At 38.2% G+C, this 18,751-nt stretch overlaps 1 protein-coding gene across 13 annotated transcripts in view; it reads right to left on the bottom strand.

Moving 5' to 3' along the window:
• Nucleotides 1–18,751, bottom strand: part of prom1a (prominin 1a) — an 89,661-nt gene that overhangs the window by 30,794 nt on the left and 40,116 nt on the right. For 7 of the 13 annotated variants that reach the window (XR_013210338.1, XR_013210336.1, XR_013210339.1 and 4 more), the window contains exons 2-3: nucleotides 3,459–3,517; nucleotides 2,225–2,251 (exon numbers count right to left, since the gene is read on the bottom strand). Coding sequence is in view for 4 of the 13 variants with exons in the window: in XM_077247695.1 (XP_077103810.1) it covers nucleotides 2,225–2,251; nucleotides 3,459–3,517 (86 nt within the window). In the remaining 9 variants the exon portion in view is untranslated. The remainder of the gene's footprint in view (nucleotides 1–2,224; nucleotides 2,252–3,458; nucleotides 3,518–18,751) is intronic. The other 6 variants (XR_013210340.1, XR_013210335.1, XR_013210341.1 and 3 more) reach the window with 1 other exon arrangement.

Below are 18,751 nucleotides of genomic sequence, written 5' to 3'. Positions count from 1 at the left end.
AGTTCATCCACTACTAAAAGGAAGGAAAGAGTGTCATGTATGTTTTAGAACTATAATTACACTAAATGAGTACTTCATATAGTGATATATTATTACATTATAATGTTTATTATATTATTATTATTATTATTATTATTACATTAAACTGTTTTTTAAAAGGAACATCAAGATATATCTAACAAGATACAAAATATTTCATGGTTCATAATTTATGCAATGAGACAAGCAAAACATTTGCTAGAGGAAGCTATTTTTTCCAAGTGAAGCAAATATCCTTGTCTCAAAAGCCTTCCAAGGAAACTGCATTTTAAATGAGGGAAAATAAACCATGCAAAATTTCCATACGGTATGTAACATGATGGAATAATGTTAAACATTTTATCCATATGCTGCCATTGAATCCGTTTGCTCGTCCCGAGGCATTATGGACACTTCTGTATGAGCAGGGCTCTCCTCAGGCTAGCCTGCGGATAAGCTTAATCCGCTGAATAAACCAGGCTTTGTCTGTCACCAAGAACCCTCGCTTCTCCTCAAGGGTAGAGCTTTTCCATATTTAAAATTCTCTAAAAGTGGTTTTAAAAGCTCATTTCCCCTCATGCCTATGTGGGTAAGAACTGAAAGTCTCGCTGGAAATTACACAAAAGCTTAGCCGCTAAGACTATCAAGGGGGACTTCACACATATACAATCACACCTATAGGGCATGAGGTTATTGACCGTTCTACTTTTGAGTCTCACTGACCCTCTGCTGAGCTTCTCTAGTATCAGCATATTCAAGCTTCAGACTGGCTCATCTATGGATTCATCCTCCCTGTTAGCACAGCCACCTCACTGGGTCATAGCTGAGCTAAAAACTGCCGACAGCACAGACATTTCTGTGTATCTGTGATTATCTTACCAATTACAGAGATGAAAGAGACATTTAATACCTGTGATTTTAAAAATGTTCAATGAATTCAATTCAATTACATAGTTCAATTATTCCCGATTTTATAACTCTATTAAAAGTGTGTAATGTTGATTTCGAGCTGAGGTGTAGCAGTTAGCGCACAGATATGTGGTACTTAGGCATAAGTAAAAGTCATGATCCCAGCCGGTGTTCCTCTGTCTTGAGTGAGGACTTTTGTGTTATTTCCTGTCTTGTGCCATGTGCTGTAGTCCTTTGTAGTTTTTCATGTTGATTAGTCTCCCCAGGTGTGGCTTGTTAGTTCCCTTGGTTACCATCATGTGTTCCCATGACAATTAGCCACTCCCCCTAGTTATCTTGTTAACCTTGTTTTCCATTTGTGTATATATACCGCAGTGTTCATCTTGTTCCATTCGCTAGCATTGCCAATATATGGTTGTATCGTGTGCGTTTGTTGTAGCTTCTTGTTCATGTGCCTGCTGGGTTTATCTTGTTCCTTGTCTAGAATTTCAATAAATGTTTACTGCACTTGGATCCAACACCATTTGGTTTAGCACACTAAATGATAAATGTCATTTAATTCAACGTAAACCCCTTCCTGTTAAAAGAATGAAAGACTAAAATATATATATTTAACTCGTATTAAATAACACATTAAATGTTAAATACATTTAACACATAAATAATTACATAATTATCAAATACAGTTTGAAGTAGAAATATTCAAAATCTAGTGTGCTTTTTGTATAAATTAAATATTTTTGTTTGTTAAATACATTTGCTATCCATTAAATGGAACATTAATCAGCTCTAATTTGTTTAGCTTTAATTTGGGTGTCACAATTCCTCCTTCTCTAACTTCCGGTCTCCTTTCTATTGTACCTGTATTTTAAATAACATTAAAAACATAAATGTCAGAAAATATTAGTTCTGCTTTTGTTCATAAATATCTGCAGTGACATTGACAACAAAACTGTTGTCATGTCACCATCAATGTCCCAATGTGTAGTGAGCCAGGGTCCTTACTGTCCTTGCCAGTGCCTTAATATGTGCACATATTATACTGATTCAGGAGCTAGGAAGCTAGGTAGCTGATTAAGACGCTATGTCTATTACAATTTTTTAATCTACCTAATGTTACGTTATGGCTGACACAATCACAATCAAAATTAGACCAGAGAGTTACACTGAAACAAACTTGTGAACAGCATGAGTACAGGGCTGGGTTCTGTAAGGGTTAGGAGGAACTAAGGAATGAGGTTGGTCAGACTTGGGTCCGGTTTGGCCCTTGACACGACTAGCAGGACACACACATTACCTGTAGCGTCAGAACAATGTTTTCTGGCTGGGAGGTGCCAGATGATGAGGCATGCAGAACAGCAAAAAAAGAAGAAAAAAAAGAAAAAAAAATACAGAACAGATGGTAAGCCAAATCAAATAAACAGTCAAATAAATAGGCAAATAAAATTACTTAAGAACTAGGAAGAACACTTGTCATCTGTAATGGGAACCAAACCCATTTTGACAGTCCCAGGGATTGAGTGAATCATGGATTTGGCCGACAGTCACATGCATATCCAGCTTTCCATATTCTTAAGTGTTACGTGAGCAAAACAGAGCAAGACTGAAAAGTGAAGCGTGATTATAGGTTAATTGGCTGATGTTTGACAATTTTGAGATAATCGTTCTTCAGCCTTATAAAATGTCACTAAATACTTTTGTAAAGACATGCTCATTTAAATTAAGGCCAAATTAATAATACATTTTAAGTGATTACCCTTGAATAACCCTATGAATAAAAAAATAAAAAAATACATCTTCATTTACATTCTTCAGTGTCACATGATCCTTCAGAAATCATTCTAAAATGTTGATTATGTGCTCAGGAAACATTTCTTCATATTATTGATGTTGAAAACAGTTGTGCTGCTGGATGAATTCAAAAGAACAGCATTTATATGATTAATGTAAAAACCTTAAATGTAATTTTAAATCAATTTAATGTGTCCTTGCTGAATATAAGTGTAAATAAAAAATACGAACTTTTAAATGATAGCCATTATAATATATACGAATTGTAATATAATATAATATGATATAATATTGCCTGTTTGCTGAGAAATAAATGTGGTAAATTGAAGCACTTTGAGTACTATGATCGGACTGTGTATCTCCGAGATCACATTTCCTCTCAACAACACAGGAAATGTTGGTGAAACAGATTCATTAAGTTTTGCCCCATATGTTTGTTTGTTCCCTAGAGTAGCATGCTGAAACTTCAAAGCAAGAGCTGTTTAATTAAACTCATTTTCATTATTAAAAAGCAACAAATAGTTTATTCCTCTATTTACTGCAGGCTATAATGCCAAAAGCAATTAACAGCCCTTCCAGAATAAGAGCATAACAGGGCAAAGCTCGCTCCGTGGCTTTCATATTCAATTAAAATATTGTTTCATAATAGATGCGATGAGACAATGTCCCCACAACTTAACTGCGGTGGCGGAGCACATAATGGCATGGAGGTTCAGGTAGGCACAGTCACATGCACTTACCTTCTGGTACTCGGACTGTATGGCTCCGAATTTATCTTTCGCCACTCTGATGACGAGATCTGCAATGACAGGAGAAAACAAAGTCAGCATGCTTCGGCCTTGTTCAGTGCCGCCACGTCATAACAGGTTACGTAATGTTATTCAGCATCCAGATGAAAAAAACACCAACAACGAGCCTACTGTGGATGAGCGTAACCCTTCAGTACCGTTTCATCGAGTGCTTAGCCCCCAGCTGCCCCCAGTGCCACAATCTTGAGAGAAAATATTAGTTGTCTTCATACAAACAGACATCACAAAGTTTCCTCTGGGAGCATCTGCGTTTTGTATGACTGTGCTGATAAATTTTGCATTATAATGCATTAAACATTTAGATTACAAGCAAAAGTAATGACAAATCATGTTCAAATTATGTGAAAGGCAAAAGAGAAGGAAACAGTGCTCAGTAACATTCAAATGTATGTGCAATCTGTGCCATGTACCCACAAAGTTACAGTGATGATTGTACAGAGACAAAGTTCAGGGGGAGGTGACAGATCACTTGTAAAAAACAAATTAATGGATCTTAAGAAATTAAAGAAATCTTAACACATAGTAGGTCAGCTGAAAAAAACACAATATTTCAGATTTCGTTTTTTCTTCATTTAAGTAGATATATTCTGAAGGTTCAGGTTTTCCATTCCCACTGCACCATAGTCTAATAACCACCAGCATACAACATACAAATCACCTGGATACAACATCACAAACAAAAGAAGCAATGATGGCAAACATCCCAAAACACTAAAGGAACAGCCTCCAGTCCCACAGCTGTATGTAGACAATGAATCAGCACAGAGAGGGAAAATGTCTTTAACATGCCATTACAAATTAGATAGCAGAAAATCAACAATGCAATGTGATGTAATATTTTAACAATACAGTAACTAAATTGGCCTTATAAAAATAAATGAATAAATAAATGATAAAAAATGTTTGTCTTTGTAAAGCGTCATAAAAATGGAAGAATTTGTAGTGCTTCTTTTTTTACTGACACTCCTCTCAAACAACCTGTCATATAGAGAGCACTTCTTCTCACCATCCAATCAATTCCCTGTGGAGAAAATTTGTTCTCATTAAAAGTCCTGTTTCAATCGGAAATGCCACATTTGAAGTGGAACACATTTCTGAGTCTAAGCCTCATAGTATTAAAGCGGGTTGAAAACATCATAAGAAATGAGTGAGAGACAGAGAGGTACATCCTCTACTTGGTGCATTGCAGGGATTTCCAGTCCGATACGAAGAGTAGCAAAGAGTCAATAAAGTATTACTAAAGCTATTTTTGAAAAGGCTCAGGGCTCCGAACAAAACAAATATGTTTTTTTTTAATAACCATCACTGTACCTGTACAGCCACTCTTAAAGTGACAAATTGACATGTCTTTTTTTTTCAATAATATGGGTCTAATAGGTTGGTTTCACGTGACGTCACGCTGCTGCATCGCGAGAGCGCGAAAATTCAGATGGAGGGCAGGAAGTGAAATAGCTGAGGGTCTGCTATCAATGTTTTGTGTAGTTTACAGCTGCTCCAATCGTTCTAATCGAGAAAAGGGAAAGGGTTTTTATAGAGTACCAAAGATTGTCATTCATAAAGGTGAGAAATGTAAAAAGCTCACAGAACAACAAAGTGGATTTTTAACGTAACGTTACGTCTGCGGTTTGGGAGGAGCAGAGTCTGTTAATGCCGTGTCTGCAGCAACGGTATATTAGCTAGCCAATGTGTTTTTTTGTGTCTGTGTTTATATAGCATTAGGTTGTCGTTCAGGGGATCAGTGGGAATGGGACATTAAATGATCAAGCTAAATTAGACTCAATACGGACTCTCCGCAACGGTTTCCTTCATAGGCCCTGTCCCAAATGGCACACTCCGGACTTGTGGACTTCCTCAGAGTCCACACTTCGGTGACGTCATGTAGTGCAGACCTATAGGGCCCTTAGCGCGAGTCCGCGAGGGCGCATTGAGAGGTATTTTTGGGACAGACTCGATCGTCACGCCGGAAACAGGAAGAAGGTCTCAGCTCAGACGACGAAGCTGAATAAACTTAAAGGTCATCTCATCAGTCCCTTTATAGAAAAATATCACAAATATCATTAAAAAAAATTACAGTCTTTAGCATCGAGAACAGGATTTATTTTATTTTCCCAAATCTTATGTCCATGTGAACTACTTAGCCTGCTTTTACAGTTCTAGAATTGTATATGCCACCTGGGCATTAGAATAGATGTCATGGTTATGTAAATGATCAATACAGTTGTACATAATAATACCTAATGTTCAATTTTAACACAAAATTAAAATGTAAATGAGTTTAAGAAAAATGTATAGGTTTCAATATTCATACTACGTTTATATGACTCAGTAAAGCCATGACATTCGGTTCTATTTATGTAATGAATCATAATGCCATCGTATTATTTAACACGCTATTATTATGTTTGAGATATCAACCACTGGTCGATAATGTTTGTATAAACTGTAAGTAACAACTGGTAAAATGTACGCCTATATCATAAAGCCATGTTAACAGTCCGTGAGCGAAATCTCCTCCCATCCGTTTTCTGATTGGCATGTCGCAAAGATTCCTGGGTAGTTAAAGTGAGTGGAGCCTGCATCTATGCGGGCTTCGCAGAAGACCGCTTCAAGGGTACAAAGGGGGCGCTGCTGAGCACACTTCAGAGCGTTAAAAGGCTAAATGGGACGGCCTACGGACTCGTAGACTCGGCGAGCACGCACAATTTAAGTCCATGAGACCGAAAGTCCGCATGAAGTGCGCCATTTGGCACAGGGCCATAGACGTATTCTCCATGTTTACTTCCTGCCCTCCATCTGAAATCGCCCCGCCTTCCCGCGTCATCATAATCGTCATCATAATCACGTGACTGAAACCCAGCTTTTGCCTTAATGCATTTTCTGTAAAACTTTAGAATACAGTTCCGTCATTAATGAATAACTACACAGGAACAAACGAGTAACACAATATTAACACTCAAGCTAAAATGAACTAGAAACTGATTAATGAATTAGTAAGTAATAGTGCATAGTCGAATGAGGTAGTTCATGTAATCAATAACTAGTATTTTTCATTCCTCCCAGATGACCACTAAGAACTACCATATACAGGTTCATAATTAATATGAATAATGTAGTATAATTAATTCTAAAGTGAAGGTAATGACAACCCACTAGTAATGTAAGTAGTTAGTTACTGATTAGCTAATAGTGAACAACCTTATTCAACAGAGCACTATTACTTACTAATTTATCAATCAGAGTTTCTTTATAGTTTATAGTAGTAACTACAATGTTAATAGTCTGTAACTCATTTGTTCCTTTATAGTTATTCATTAATAACGTAACAGTATTCTAAAGTGTTACAGCATTTTCTACAGAGACCTCCAATGATTCCTGAAGGCCTACTCATCTTCAAAGTCAGACAGAAGCAGTAATGTTTAGGGGATCATAGCATGTGGCCATGAAAAAAACATCACCAGTCACTGCATTAGCCTGTCTAGCTATATTATGCCGGTCCCTATAAGTCCCTGGTTAATTAGCATGACCTTAATTCAAGGATAGAAATCTTTAAAATCCCTTGGTACATGATTGCCTTACTTTTGCATCACACCAACAATGAGGAATTAATTATACAGGAAGGAATGACTTTCTCAAAGATATTTGAAACTCCTTAATAAGTGGCTCCCAGTCATCATGTCTAACTTCTTTTTACCTTGAAATACTGTAACCCATGAAATAGCTTGATTAGCAGAAACTGAAATTTTCACACCTTGTGTAGCGAGCTTATTTCATGCATTATGAATGTTATCCTGTTGGTATACCTTGGTTTGGCTTGCTGCTATTTTATCATGTGATCGATGTAACCTTATGACTTCTTAAGATGGCTCCTGCACTAAGTTTTGTTTATTAGACATTAGGTGTGTTCGATTGGGTGTTCCTCAGACCGACCGGCGAAAGTTGCTGATTGCAGTCGGGGGTGGAATTGAAAACAGAGCCATCAAGTGATCTAGTTTCTGCTTCCCGTAGTGACGCTCACGTGGTGTTTGGGTACTTTATCACAGATGAGGTGGATTAGATGCAATACTTGTCAAATACACAGACGTTTCAGACGTTTTCATGAAGCATCAAAAACACTTTTCATGTACCGCTTAATACAGCGCCATCTATACAATTATAAAGTTCAACATAAGCCTATACTATTTCAATACCAATAAAGTGGGTCTATACATTTTTATCAGTGTTATTGTGATAAACATGACACAATATAACATTATGGTTGCATAAAAAGAGTTAACACGAAATAAACACGAAACACACGTGATCGTTGTCATCTGTGAATCTGGCCAATCGTGGGACAGCTGTGTCATTATCAGAGATTGTGTAGCCGTTCTGGTGAAGCTTGAAACGTTCTCGTGGTACTTTGATGCCATACATCACAGTGACGTGGCGTCGGTGATGTCTCAAGTCGGATAAAACTTTAACCAGCATTCACTGCTTCAAGCCAGATGCTGATTTGCCGTTTTTTTTCCATTGTAGTAGTGTTTTTTTTTCTCTCGCAATTGTCAGTTTCCTCTGGAATTTTAGAGGCACATTACAGTGAGTCCCTGGTTATTCTTCAGACTGAAACCTTTATACATAATTTAATTATATACGATAATGGTAGAGAGTGGCTGGTGGTATTACATAATAAATATAATAACAAATACACAACAACAGTAAATACAATTAATAATTAAAATAAATGAAAAAAAATAATATGATAGAGAGACAGATTAGCCATAGATAGATAGATAGATAGATAGATAGATAGATATTCATCTAGTCTTTAAAGGGTCATGAAACCCTAAACAAAATGTTCTGAGATTTTAACAGTGGTATATGTGTGTTGAACACCATTGAAGACAATTTAAGCATCTGTTAGATTTAATAGTAGGGTGAAAATGGTTATAGTTATTTTAGTTTTTTCCCGTTATTTTCGTCTTCCGGGTTTAAAATCTTCATCGTGTCCACGTCACACGAGTGCTTCGATGACTCATTTGTGTCTCATAATCTAAAATCATAATCTAAATATCTAAAATGTAACCCTGATCGTTTTACTTGCCTTTTGTTAAATAAGCACTAGTTATTAAAATTTTAGATATTTCGATAATACCTCAATCGTATGCTTAATTCGTGTAATTAAATATATATGTCATTGGGGTTCAGGGGGCGCGTAGATCTAGGCTATTCACGTAACGTTTTTTTTAAGCGGAAAATTAATTATTTTCAAATATATGCATTTATAGTGTGTATATAAACAACTATATATTTTATAATGACATTATAATTACATGTACATTAATATGTTTTAAATAGAATTACGATTACTCTAGGCTAATACTCTAGGCTAGTTTTACCACTGATTTTGATGTGACAGTCGATATGCATGGGCCACTGGCGATGACAGTTGCCTCCTTTCCCCTGCCGTGCCATACCCCACCCACTCCCTCCCTTCTTCTCACAGCCATCCACGCCCATTTAAGTTGCATTTTTCAAAAAGATTGCGAGCGAGACTTGAGCCGAAAGAGGGGGGTTTCATGACCCTTTAAATTTAAAATTTATTTGTCATGTCAATGCAATATAATCATGTTGCCGGAAGTACTGCAGGTAAAATCAGCTGATGATTGCGCATTTTTGTCTTAAATGTCATAGTCTAAGTAGGCTATGTACTACAATATTTTATGTTGGTCAAGCATTTCATCAAAATTTACCAAGAAATAAGCATTTTCATTTCATAATATCACCACGCAGACAGAGAACGAGAGAGTTCAGTGGTCTGTGGGCAGATTGGATTGTGGGTAAGGAATCAGTGGGGCATAGTCCTCCAGCTGTCTCTTCCAGAAAACTACAATTCTCAGCAAAAGGAGAGGACAAAAAGGATGAAGAGTGCAGAGAGGAGAAAAAGAAGATCAGTTTTGAGAGGTGGAACAGAAGGAGTGTAGAGGAGAGAGATTACAAAAGATAGGCGAGAGGTTGAAGCATGTCTCTTCTTATCCTTCACCGATTGATCGGGCCGTCACATACTGTACACATACTCGCACACAAACGCACCAGCAAATACACACTCAGAAATATACAGAAGCATATACTTTATCATCCAGCCACTGTCTGAAAACACCCTACAATCTCTTGCATTTCCACATGGTATCCACCAAGCCAGCTGACTTCTTAGGGTGCGTGCACTGACAGCGATTTGCAGTGACAAAGCAACTGGAAGTCATTTGTTTTCAATGAGAGAGGGCGATTTGAGGTGACATGACTGGCAGACACTGATGTGGATATGACAAGGTTAAGCAGAGTTTAACTTTACTTGATGCACCGACTACAAATGCATTTAAACGTTTAAAAATGAATCTTGTCATGTGCTTTAATGCAATTGTAGCCACCTGAATAGCTACTTCTTAATGGCAACTTTTTACTTTACTTAACTGTCTGTCTACCCTCCATCAATCCCACCCTCAGCAACACTCAGTGTCCAGAAACTTCAAAAAGGCTAAACAAACTGTGCTGGCAGTTTCTCAGGACCGGCCTATTTCTCATGGTCCTCTGTGAGTACATCTACTCGTTCCTCTCTCTCTCTCTGACCTGGTTTGATTGGCTGTGCTTCCATTCATCTAACAGGAAGTAAACAAACTACAGGGCTCAGCGGTAAACAAAAGAGGGGCCAAAGGTGCTGAGTGACTCAAAATACCAGCACACAGACACACACCTCAGTAGACACTTTATTTCTAAGGGGTTACATGTGGTTCCCTGAGGTGATGACATACACCTGGTACCTTTTGATAAATATTTAACCTACCATTCAAAAGTTTGTGGTCAGTATAATAAAAAAATAAAAAGTATTCAAAAAGTGACAGTAAACGCATTTATAATGTTACAAAAGTTTCCACAAAAAACGGATCATGTGACATGTTTGAAATATGAAAATTAAAATGACGGGTAGGCCTACATATTATGACAGAATTTTTACGACCCCGTCCGTCAAAATGACAGACAATGAGAAAGTCTAACGTTGCTGAATGTAGTTTTGTTACTTACAGAATATCATGTGGTAGAGAATGAACATCTGGGCATGTCTTTTCATGTACATGACTGTTTGTTCACCTAATGGTATGCAATGTATGCCAGAGTCCTCTTTTGACACAAATCCCTGCACATCATCATCCCGTTTACTAGGCCATAATCAAGATGTTTACTTCACACTAATAGCTCCCTTCCTCTTTCTCTCTGATAAGCTTGTTTATACTCTTTAGCAAGGAGTTGATTGTAGCAGTGGTTCTCTCTTTTTTTTTTTGTCACACTCCTCATTAAATCTGGAAAAACTGTTTCCAGGACTTTTTATTAGTTAGGCTGCATTGTTATTCTGATGTTTTAAGTAAATTTTTATGTTTACTTTTAGCTTGATATTTATAATAACAATTATTAATTTTTCATCTGCTTTTGTGTTCCACCGACAAAAATAATTACATTTCGTGAGCTTAGAATATGGTTCTATCTCCACTTTTGGTCGAAATTGAGTTTTTGACATAATCTTATCCATTAGGTGTTTATTAATGCCTGTGTGGTGTTATTTTTTGTAAAAAAAAAAAAATTGTTAGTAGTTATTAATAAAATAAAAAGGTTCCATCTCACAAAACAGCAGGGATTTAAAAACGTTGATGCTCAATATCTCAAAACTACCCTAAACGGAGATAGAACTGTATAATTCTAAGCTCACAATTTATTATTATATTTTTAAATATATTATAGGCTATTCTATTTTTGTTATACATTTTCAAGCCCTTTTTAAAATTGATTCAATAATATATATATTTCATTCAAATTTTTTTTTTTTAAATCAATAGGCTAAATTGAATTACTTAATAATAATAATCTTGAATGAAATATATATTTAATTGATTTAATTTTAAAAAGGGCTTGAAAATCTATAACAAATATATATAATATATAAGCCTATAATATATAAAAAAATATAAATGTAACTAACAATTACAAAAGGGTTTCAGCACTTTGTGCTTGAACCCCCAATTTTTTTTGTCAGTGGAACACAAAAGCAGATGGAAAAGGAATAATTGTTATTATAAATATCAAGCTAAAAGTAAACTTAAACTTTACTTAAAAGTACCTTTGTGATTTGTACTTATTTTGAGTATTCTGAAGCCATACGACAGCTCTGTGTCAGGAAAAGAAATAATTTTTTGAGGCTTTATTAACATAAGTCCAACAGTGAGCGCATTATAGAGAAATAAGGAGGACAATGCAGCACATTTGAATTTAAGGAAGTGTCTCCCAAACTTTGAGAACCACTTAATTATAGATTAACTTTTGTCCTGGATAAAATGTGGCACCTTGTGGTACATCACAAAAACGTGTATTAATTCTAGTCTTGTAACGGCATGCATCACGTTCTTTCATCAGGGCAAACTTCTCTTTGATGCATCCATTTTGTATCCATCCTCCACGGCACTCGTTCCTTCCTCCTCTCATCCTCACAGCAGGACGCTCTGTTCACACCCACGACTTTGCTTTTGAGATGTTTCTCTGCCAGTGCAGAAGACAGAAAGAGATTTTCTCAGAAGAACGCTACTCTTTTTTTAAAAGTTAAAAACCCCACCATATCTTCATAAATATTTCATCATGAAATCTCCTCAAGGTGGCTGTGGAGATAAGCAGCCTTGAATACATTTGTAAGCCACATCACCTCACATTATCTTGGCATGCCAGAGACGTGAAACTCTAAAGGTTTTTACATCTCTTCAGTTACACCTAAGACTATTATCTGTCAAGAGAAATAAAGTGATTACAAATGCCCTTTCAGGGCACAAGTCTTCTGAAATGTGCCAAGCAATAGCTGAGATGACAATCTTGTGCCAAGAACGTACTGAAAATGTTATATGCTAGTTCTGCTAATGTTTAAATTATCAAGCAGAAAGCCGACAGCTAAATATTAACTAAATTCTCTTACTCGAAGACTGTCAGTGCATTTGAAACCCCCCCCCAGCAATTACTAATCACTTTCAATTGAATTTAATTGAGAGGTCAGAGTGAAGTAACCCATGCCAAAGTCCCTTTAAGGGGACATAACATCCTCTGGCAGCTATTATATAGGCAACAGGCATTCATATATTTTAGGTTTCAGAAGGGTAACTATCTTAAATCAACTATCTAAAAACTTCTATCTAGACTTCTATCGTCTATAGATTTAAATCTATCTTAAATCTCAAAAACTACTGGCCAAGAATACATCAATAACATGTCAAGTCATGCTGAAATCTCAATGATTGAGTTAAATTAAAAAACACTTTCTTTAGCAGTAGGTTTGTCATTGTATGTCACATGACTGATCACGACGCGGCAAGTTTGAAAAAAATAACTATTTCATCATTTCATTCTTTTCCTCACATAAAGCTACATTTATCTATATTGTAAACGTACAAATCATATTGACCACTTTTATGATACTATTAAGAAAATAACCTTAACAATAAGGTTTAGGAATAACATGACAGAGTAAATGATTTTCTGTTGTGTGTATGTATGAATACTAATACATGTTTTACATTTATTCCTTATTCCTGTGAACAGTTGTGCTGCTTAATATGCTTGTGGAAACCGTGATACATCATTTTTTTTAGGACTCTTTGATTAATATAAAGTTAAAAAGGGTTGCCATTGAAACGCATAAATTTCAGTCACGAACCGCTCCGAGTATAATGTCACAGGTTTCCATCTCTTCTAAATTACAGTAGTTATGGTGTGAACGCAGCAAAAGCTTGTTGTTTTGGTTCAGGAGGAACTGTAAAAGGTGGCTGCTGTTTCGGTTGCGGTTCTTGTTGACTAACGCCTGTCTAACTCTGCATAGCATGAAACATGCAGCTGAACGTGCTGTATGACGTCTGCGCGAGCAGGGTGCGCGAGGGTATGTAAAAACATACGTTGACTGGCAGGTAGGACATCCTTTCGTAGCCCTCGGAACGCGGTCTATGAATTGGACAAACATTTTATGCTCCTATGCCTTCCAAAGATGATGTAAATACATTTAGACCACTTAACTTATAGAACCTGTCCCAAATGGTACCCTAAACACCCGCGTTCTTTCTATGAGTATGCACTTTCATGACGTAATGCCATTTAGACTGTCGGGAAGAAGTCTGCTGTGGAGCTTTCTTCAGTGCGGGCTCAGCAAAAGTGTGCATTGAAGGCGCATACTGACCGCTCGTGAGCACCCTTCTGAAACCTAAAATGTCAAATGGGACACCCTACGGTATCAAGGACTTAACAGACACGCGGCAGCCATTGTAAGTCCACAAGACCGAAAGTGCATATGAAGTGTGCCATTTGGGACAGGGCCTTAGTGATCGCTATCGCTAAGTGAAGAAACTTTCAACCTTTAATAACAAAAGTTTTTGAAGCAAATCACATACCCTTCCTTTAATTCCTGAACAATTTCGGAATATTTCACATTATCTTTTAACATCAAACATGACGTTAATCCTGTGGAAGATAAAATGGAGAAGTAAAATAATATTTTTAGACAAGGACTAATGGCAAGTCAATGCAATAATGCACTAAATGTCTGCAAAGTCACCAAATATTCCTGAGAGGCATTACTGTTATTACCAGGTTTACAGAGCTAACAGACGTCCAAGAGAACTGCATGTACAAGAGGATTATACTGTAAAAAGTGCATATCAGAGAGATGCATTTCTAAGGGCGTTCTACATTTTGCTCTTGTACCCTGTTTAGTGCGCCAAAAGCCTAAGGGAGATCCGCAGAGAGCTAGAGCTGCCAGACGTCTCTTCCAAACAAAGCTATCGGTGCTCAGCAACCAGACTGGGGCATAGCAGTTGGCTAAAAATGCTGTGAGTACTATATTAAAACATTCATTCAAAATCAACTCAAAGCTGTCTGCCTTTTCTGAATGATGTGTAACTGCCTCACAGTTTTAGTTGGGTTTGTTACTGTTTTTTGGTTCCTACCTGAAAAATAATAGATCGTAGAAGCGGAACTAATTAGCGCCAATTTTGTGTCCGCACGTAACTAATAGGAAAAAACACCTGAAGTGTAGAGCTAAAACATTGCATCGCAAGAGCTCTCCGAGATAAGTAAATATTAAGAATATAAAGATATCTAAATGTATATTATCCGAGTAAAAGAAGACAAGGAAAAAGACTTTGAGATTTAGCCCCTCTTAAGTAGAAAGCAGCCTACGAGGTATGTTTCTTTTGTATCCAGTTTTCTGTGATATATTTCATGTGCATAGCTTGTGTTAACTAGTGTGTAACTATAACGGCACAAACTGTATTCAAGACATACATACATGCATTGTATTTATATTTTTTTTATTATTTTTTCTCTCTTTCAACCCAGTTCTCACGGGTTGATATGATATGTTGTAGAAATAAAACCCTGTTTTTAACCAAGACCTCGTGCTTCGTGTTGACTACTGGAGGGAGCTACAGTGAGAACTCGTCTGCTCCGCATGAGTAGGCGAGGAAGACGGCATCGGAGAGCGCGAATCGTGGTTGGGCCTGGACATCTCCACATAGCAGCGCGCGCCTTCACGGACGGCATCGGAGAGCGCGAATCGCGGTTGGGTCAAGACATCTCCACATCGCACAGCGCGCGCGCCTTCACATACGGCATCGGAGAGCGCGAATCGTGGTTGGGCCGGGACATCGCAGCGCGCGCCCCTTCATTCCAGGGCGAGAAGACGCAGTGCCCACGGGAAGAATCAGGTTTCATAACGCAAATTAAGCTGTAATTCAGAGACATTAAGTGTTCTGCATAAGAGACTGAGACATTTATTTCCATTTCACATAACAAGTTAATATTGTTTTGTTTACTTCCCTTTTCAAATTGAAGTTCATTGATATTGCTACTGTGTTGATATTGTGTTTACTGATGAGTATCCTGTAAATATTAATAAGAACTATTAGTATTAAGAGTAAAGCAGAATTGGTAATATTTAGGCATTTAAAGGTGAATGGTTTTTACTTAATGTGGTATATGTACAAGTTTAACTAAGAGTTAATCTTTTTGGTTTGTTTTAAATTTCATTTGTGGTAATTTAAGTTTTAAATAAGGCCATATATAACTATAACAAGTTATCAGGCAAGACCATAGATCCATAGATTGCAAAGTAAATGTTATCTAACCATTATACTAGTCTTTGAGTACAGTTTTTATTTTGGATAATCAAGTTAATTTAGCTGCAGAGAGTAATTTTTCTCCAAAGTAGTGTTAGTAGCTATAAGTAATTAAAAGGCTAAGTATTCATATATCAGATTAAAATAACTACTCAATTGAGATTAAGCTACGTTAAACCTAATTTAGATTATTGTAAACAAGGTAATTACTCAACGAAAGGCAAGTTTAGATTTAAACCAAACTAAAGTAAATTAAGTAAAATGTCAGAGTTTGAGCTTTTCTTTGAGAGTGACAAGGAGGGTGCAGGTGAAGACTCGCAGCAGCACTGCGCAGACATGCAACCACAAGCTGATGAAGGCACAGGAGATAACCACACTTCCTCGCAAGAGCCACAAAGAAGCCAAAGAGTCCGCAAGTTTACGGAAAAGGGCCAAGAACTGCACGATGAGCAAGTAAGAAGATTTGCACACCGTTTCAGTGTGAGCTACGAGAAGTGGAAAGCTATCGCTAAGGGTGCCAAACAAGCGCTGAATGGACATTGCTCAAACAACCTGCTGCGTGACCACATCACTAAAATAAGCAACGCCTCAGATAATCTGAACGTTGTTTATGAAGATTTAAGGCACATTGACATTCCCGACCAAGACACGCGTCGCAGAGCAGACACCTGCGAAGCAGTAACAAGAACAATCATCCAGACTGCAAAGGCTCTTCTAGGCACAAGAGGGGGTGAAGAACAAGGGGTGAAAGCAATAGAGTCTGTAATTGAAGCTGCAGCCTCAGACAAAGTAAGCGTCAACTCTCACCGCACCAAGTCGTCTGCTCATTCTCGAACTAACTCAAGAATAACATCCCGTTCAAGCCAGTCTTCTGCAAGACAAGATGCTGCTGCTGAAGTTGCTGCCAATGAAGCCACTTTAAAAGTATTGCTAGAGCAAGAATGTCATATCAAAGAACTTGAAAGACTCGAAACTGAAGCAGCCAATTTACGAGCTAAACAAGAGGCTGAAAATGCAGAAAGACAAAGGGTGCTGGAAGCCAAGCGCAGAGAACTAGAAAGATTGGAGACAATTAAGAAGCTAAAGGCTGCAAAGGCGAGACAGCAAGTATATGAACGAAGTGAATGCTCAGATGAAGAAATATTTGGGCTGCTCCATCAATGTGTCCCTCTGAAGGAGAATGAGGAAGTCAAGCATGAAAGTAACCTATTGCAGCATCGCTCCCCACCTCACTCTCTGACACAACCAAAACAAGAAGACCATACTGCAGCTCTTGTTAGAGCATTTGCAGAGTCCATTAGTGCGAGTCGTCTTCCTGTACCTGAACCAACAACGTTCAACGGCGACCCACTCAGATTCAACGACTGGAAAGTTTCCTTTCAGACACTTATTGACAGGAAAAACATACCAGCTGAAGAAAAAATATACTATCTGCGAAAGTATGTGGGTGGTCCAGCCAAAAAGGCCATTGAAAGCTACTTCTTGCTTGGCACAGAGTCAGCTTATTGTGCAGCGTGGACCATCTTAGAAGAGAGATACGGCAATCCATTCCTTATCGCCAAGGCCTTCAGAGATAAGCTCGACACATGGCCCAAGATCAGTTCTAAGGGGAGTGTGGAACTTCAAGAACTCGCTGACTTCCTTCGCAGCTGTGAGGCGGCCATGTCTCAGATCAAGGGTCTTGAAGTACTCAATGACTGCAACGAAAATCAGAAAATACTCTCTAAACTTCCAGACTGGCTGACCTCAAGATGGAATAGGAAGGTAATAGAAGTGGAAGAACAAAGTCACACGTTCCCAAGCTTTAGCCAGTTCGTTAAGTTTCTCACACGCGAAGCCAAAATCGCCTGCAACCCAATAACATCCCTCCACGCTCTAAAACCAAGTGAAAGTGAGAAGATCAAGGTTTCAAAGACAAAAGGTAATGGAGCAAAGGTATTGGCAACTAACTCAGACGAGAAAACTGTTACCACAAGCTGTGTCTTCTGTGAAAAGGCAGGTCACAGTTTACACAAGTGTCGCAGATTTATGGATGAGACGATTTCAGAGCGAGTCAAATTTGTTCAAGAGAAGAAATTGTGTTTCGGCTGTCTGAAGTTTGGCCATCGCTCAAAGGACTGTGAAAACAGAAAGATCTGCGATATTTGTGAAAAAAGACATCCAGCTTGCCTCCATGATAATCGCACCAAGGAAGAAAGGACGTCAACGCAGCCCAATGGAGCAGGGGATAGTGGCAGGTTAAGGGAAAGGAAAATGGATCGGTCACAAGATAAAGCAGGAAGATCATCACGTGAGGCAACATCCAATAGAGTTATACAGAATGTTAAAGACACTCATACATCCACAGTCATTCCAGTGTGGTTGTCAGTCACAAGTGAGCCAGATCGTGAAGTCCTTGTGTATGCACTCCTCGATACACAGAGCGACACGACATTCATCCTGGAAGAAACGGCAAAGACTCTCCACACAAAGAATGAACCAGTTCAGCTAAAGCTCTCCACAATGGCTTCAAGAAATACAGTCGTGTCCTGTCGGAAACTGACTGGACTACAAGTGAGAGGATTCTACTCAGACAAGATAATTCCTCTGCCAGTGACCTACTCGAGAGAATTCATCCCTGCAAACAGAGATCATATTCCCACACCAGAGACTGCAAAGGCATGGCCTCATCTGGAACACATCGCAGACGAGATTGCTCCTCAGCAAAGCTGTGACGTGGGTCTGCTAATCGGATACAACTGTCCTCAAGCTCTTGTCCCAAGGCAAGTGGTGCCTGGTAAAGAAAATCAGCCCTTTGCTCAGAGAACAGACCTGGGCTGGAGCGTAGTCGGCTATGGCAACCCATGTCTCGACTATGGAGATGAAATTGGAGTAAGTCACCAGGTCATCGTGAAGCAAGTCATGCCTGGTCTTCAGTCTCCTTCAAACATCACAAGCGAAGTGCATTATGTCTGTAGAACTCAGGTCAAGGAGGTAGTCTCACCTGCAGACGTCATCAAGGTGCTGGAATCTGATTTTGTCGAAAGGTCTTTGGAGGACAGCCACATCTCTCAAGAG

The sequence above is a fragment of the Siphateles boraxobius genome, unplaced genomic scaffold (assembly GCF_051911475.1).
Source record: "Siphateles boraxobius isolate OS27281-9 unplaced genomic scaffold, OSU_SipBor_1 3, whole genome shotgun sequence".
NCBI lineage: Eukaryota > Metazoa > Chordata > Actinopteri > Cypriniformes > Leuciscidae > Siphateles > Siphateles boraxobius.
This window is presented reverse-complemented; position numbering and strand designations above follow the sequence as displayed.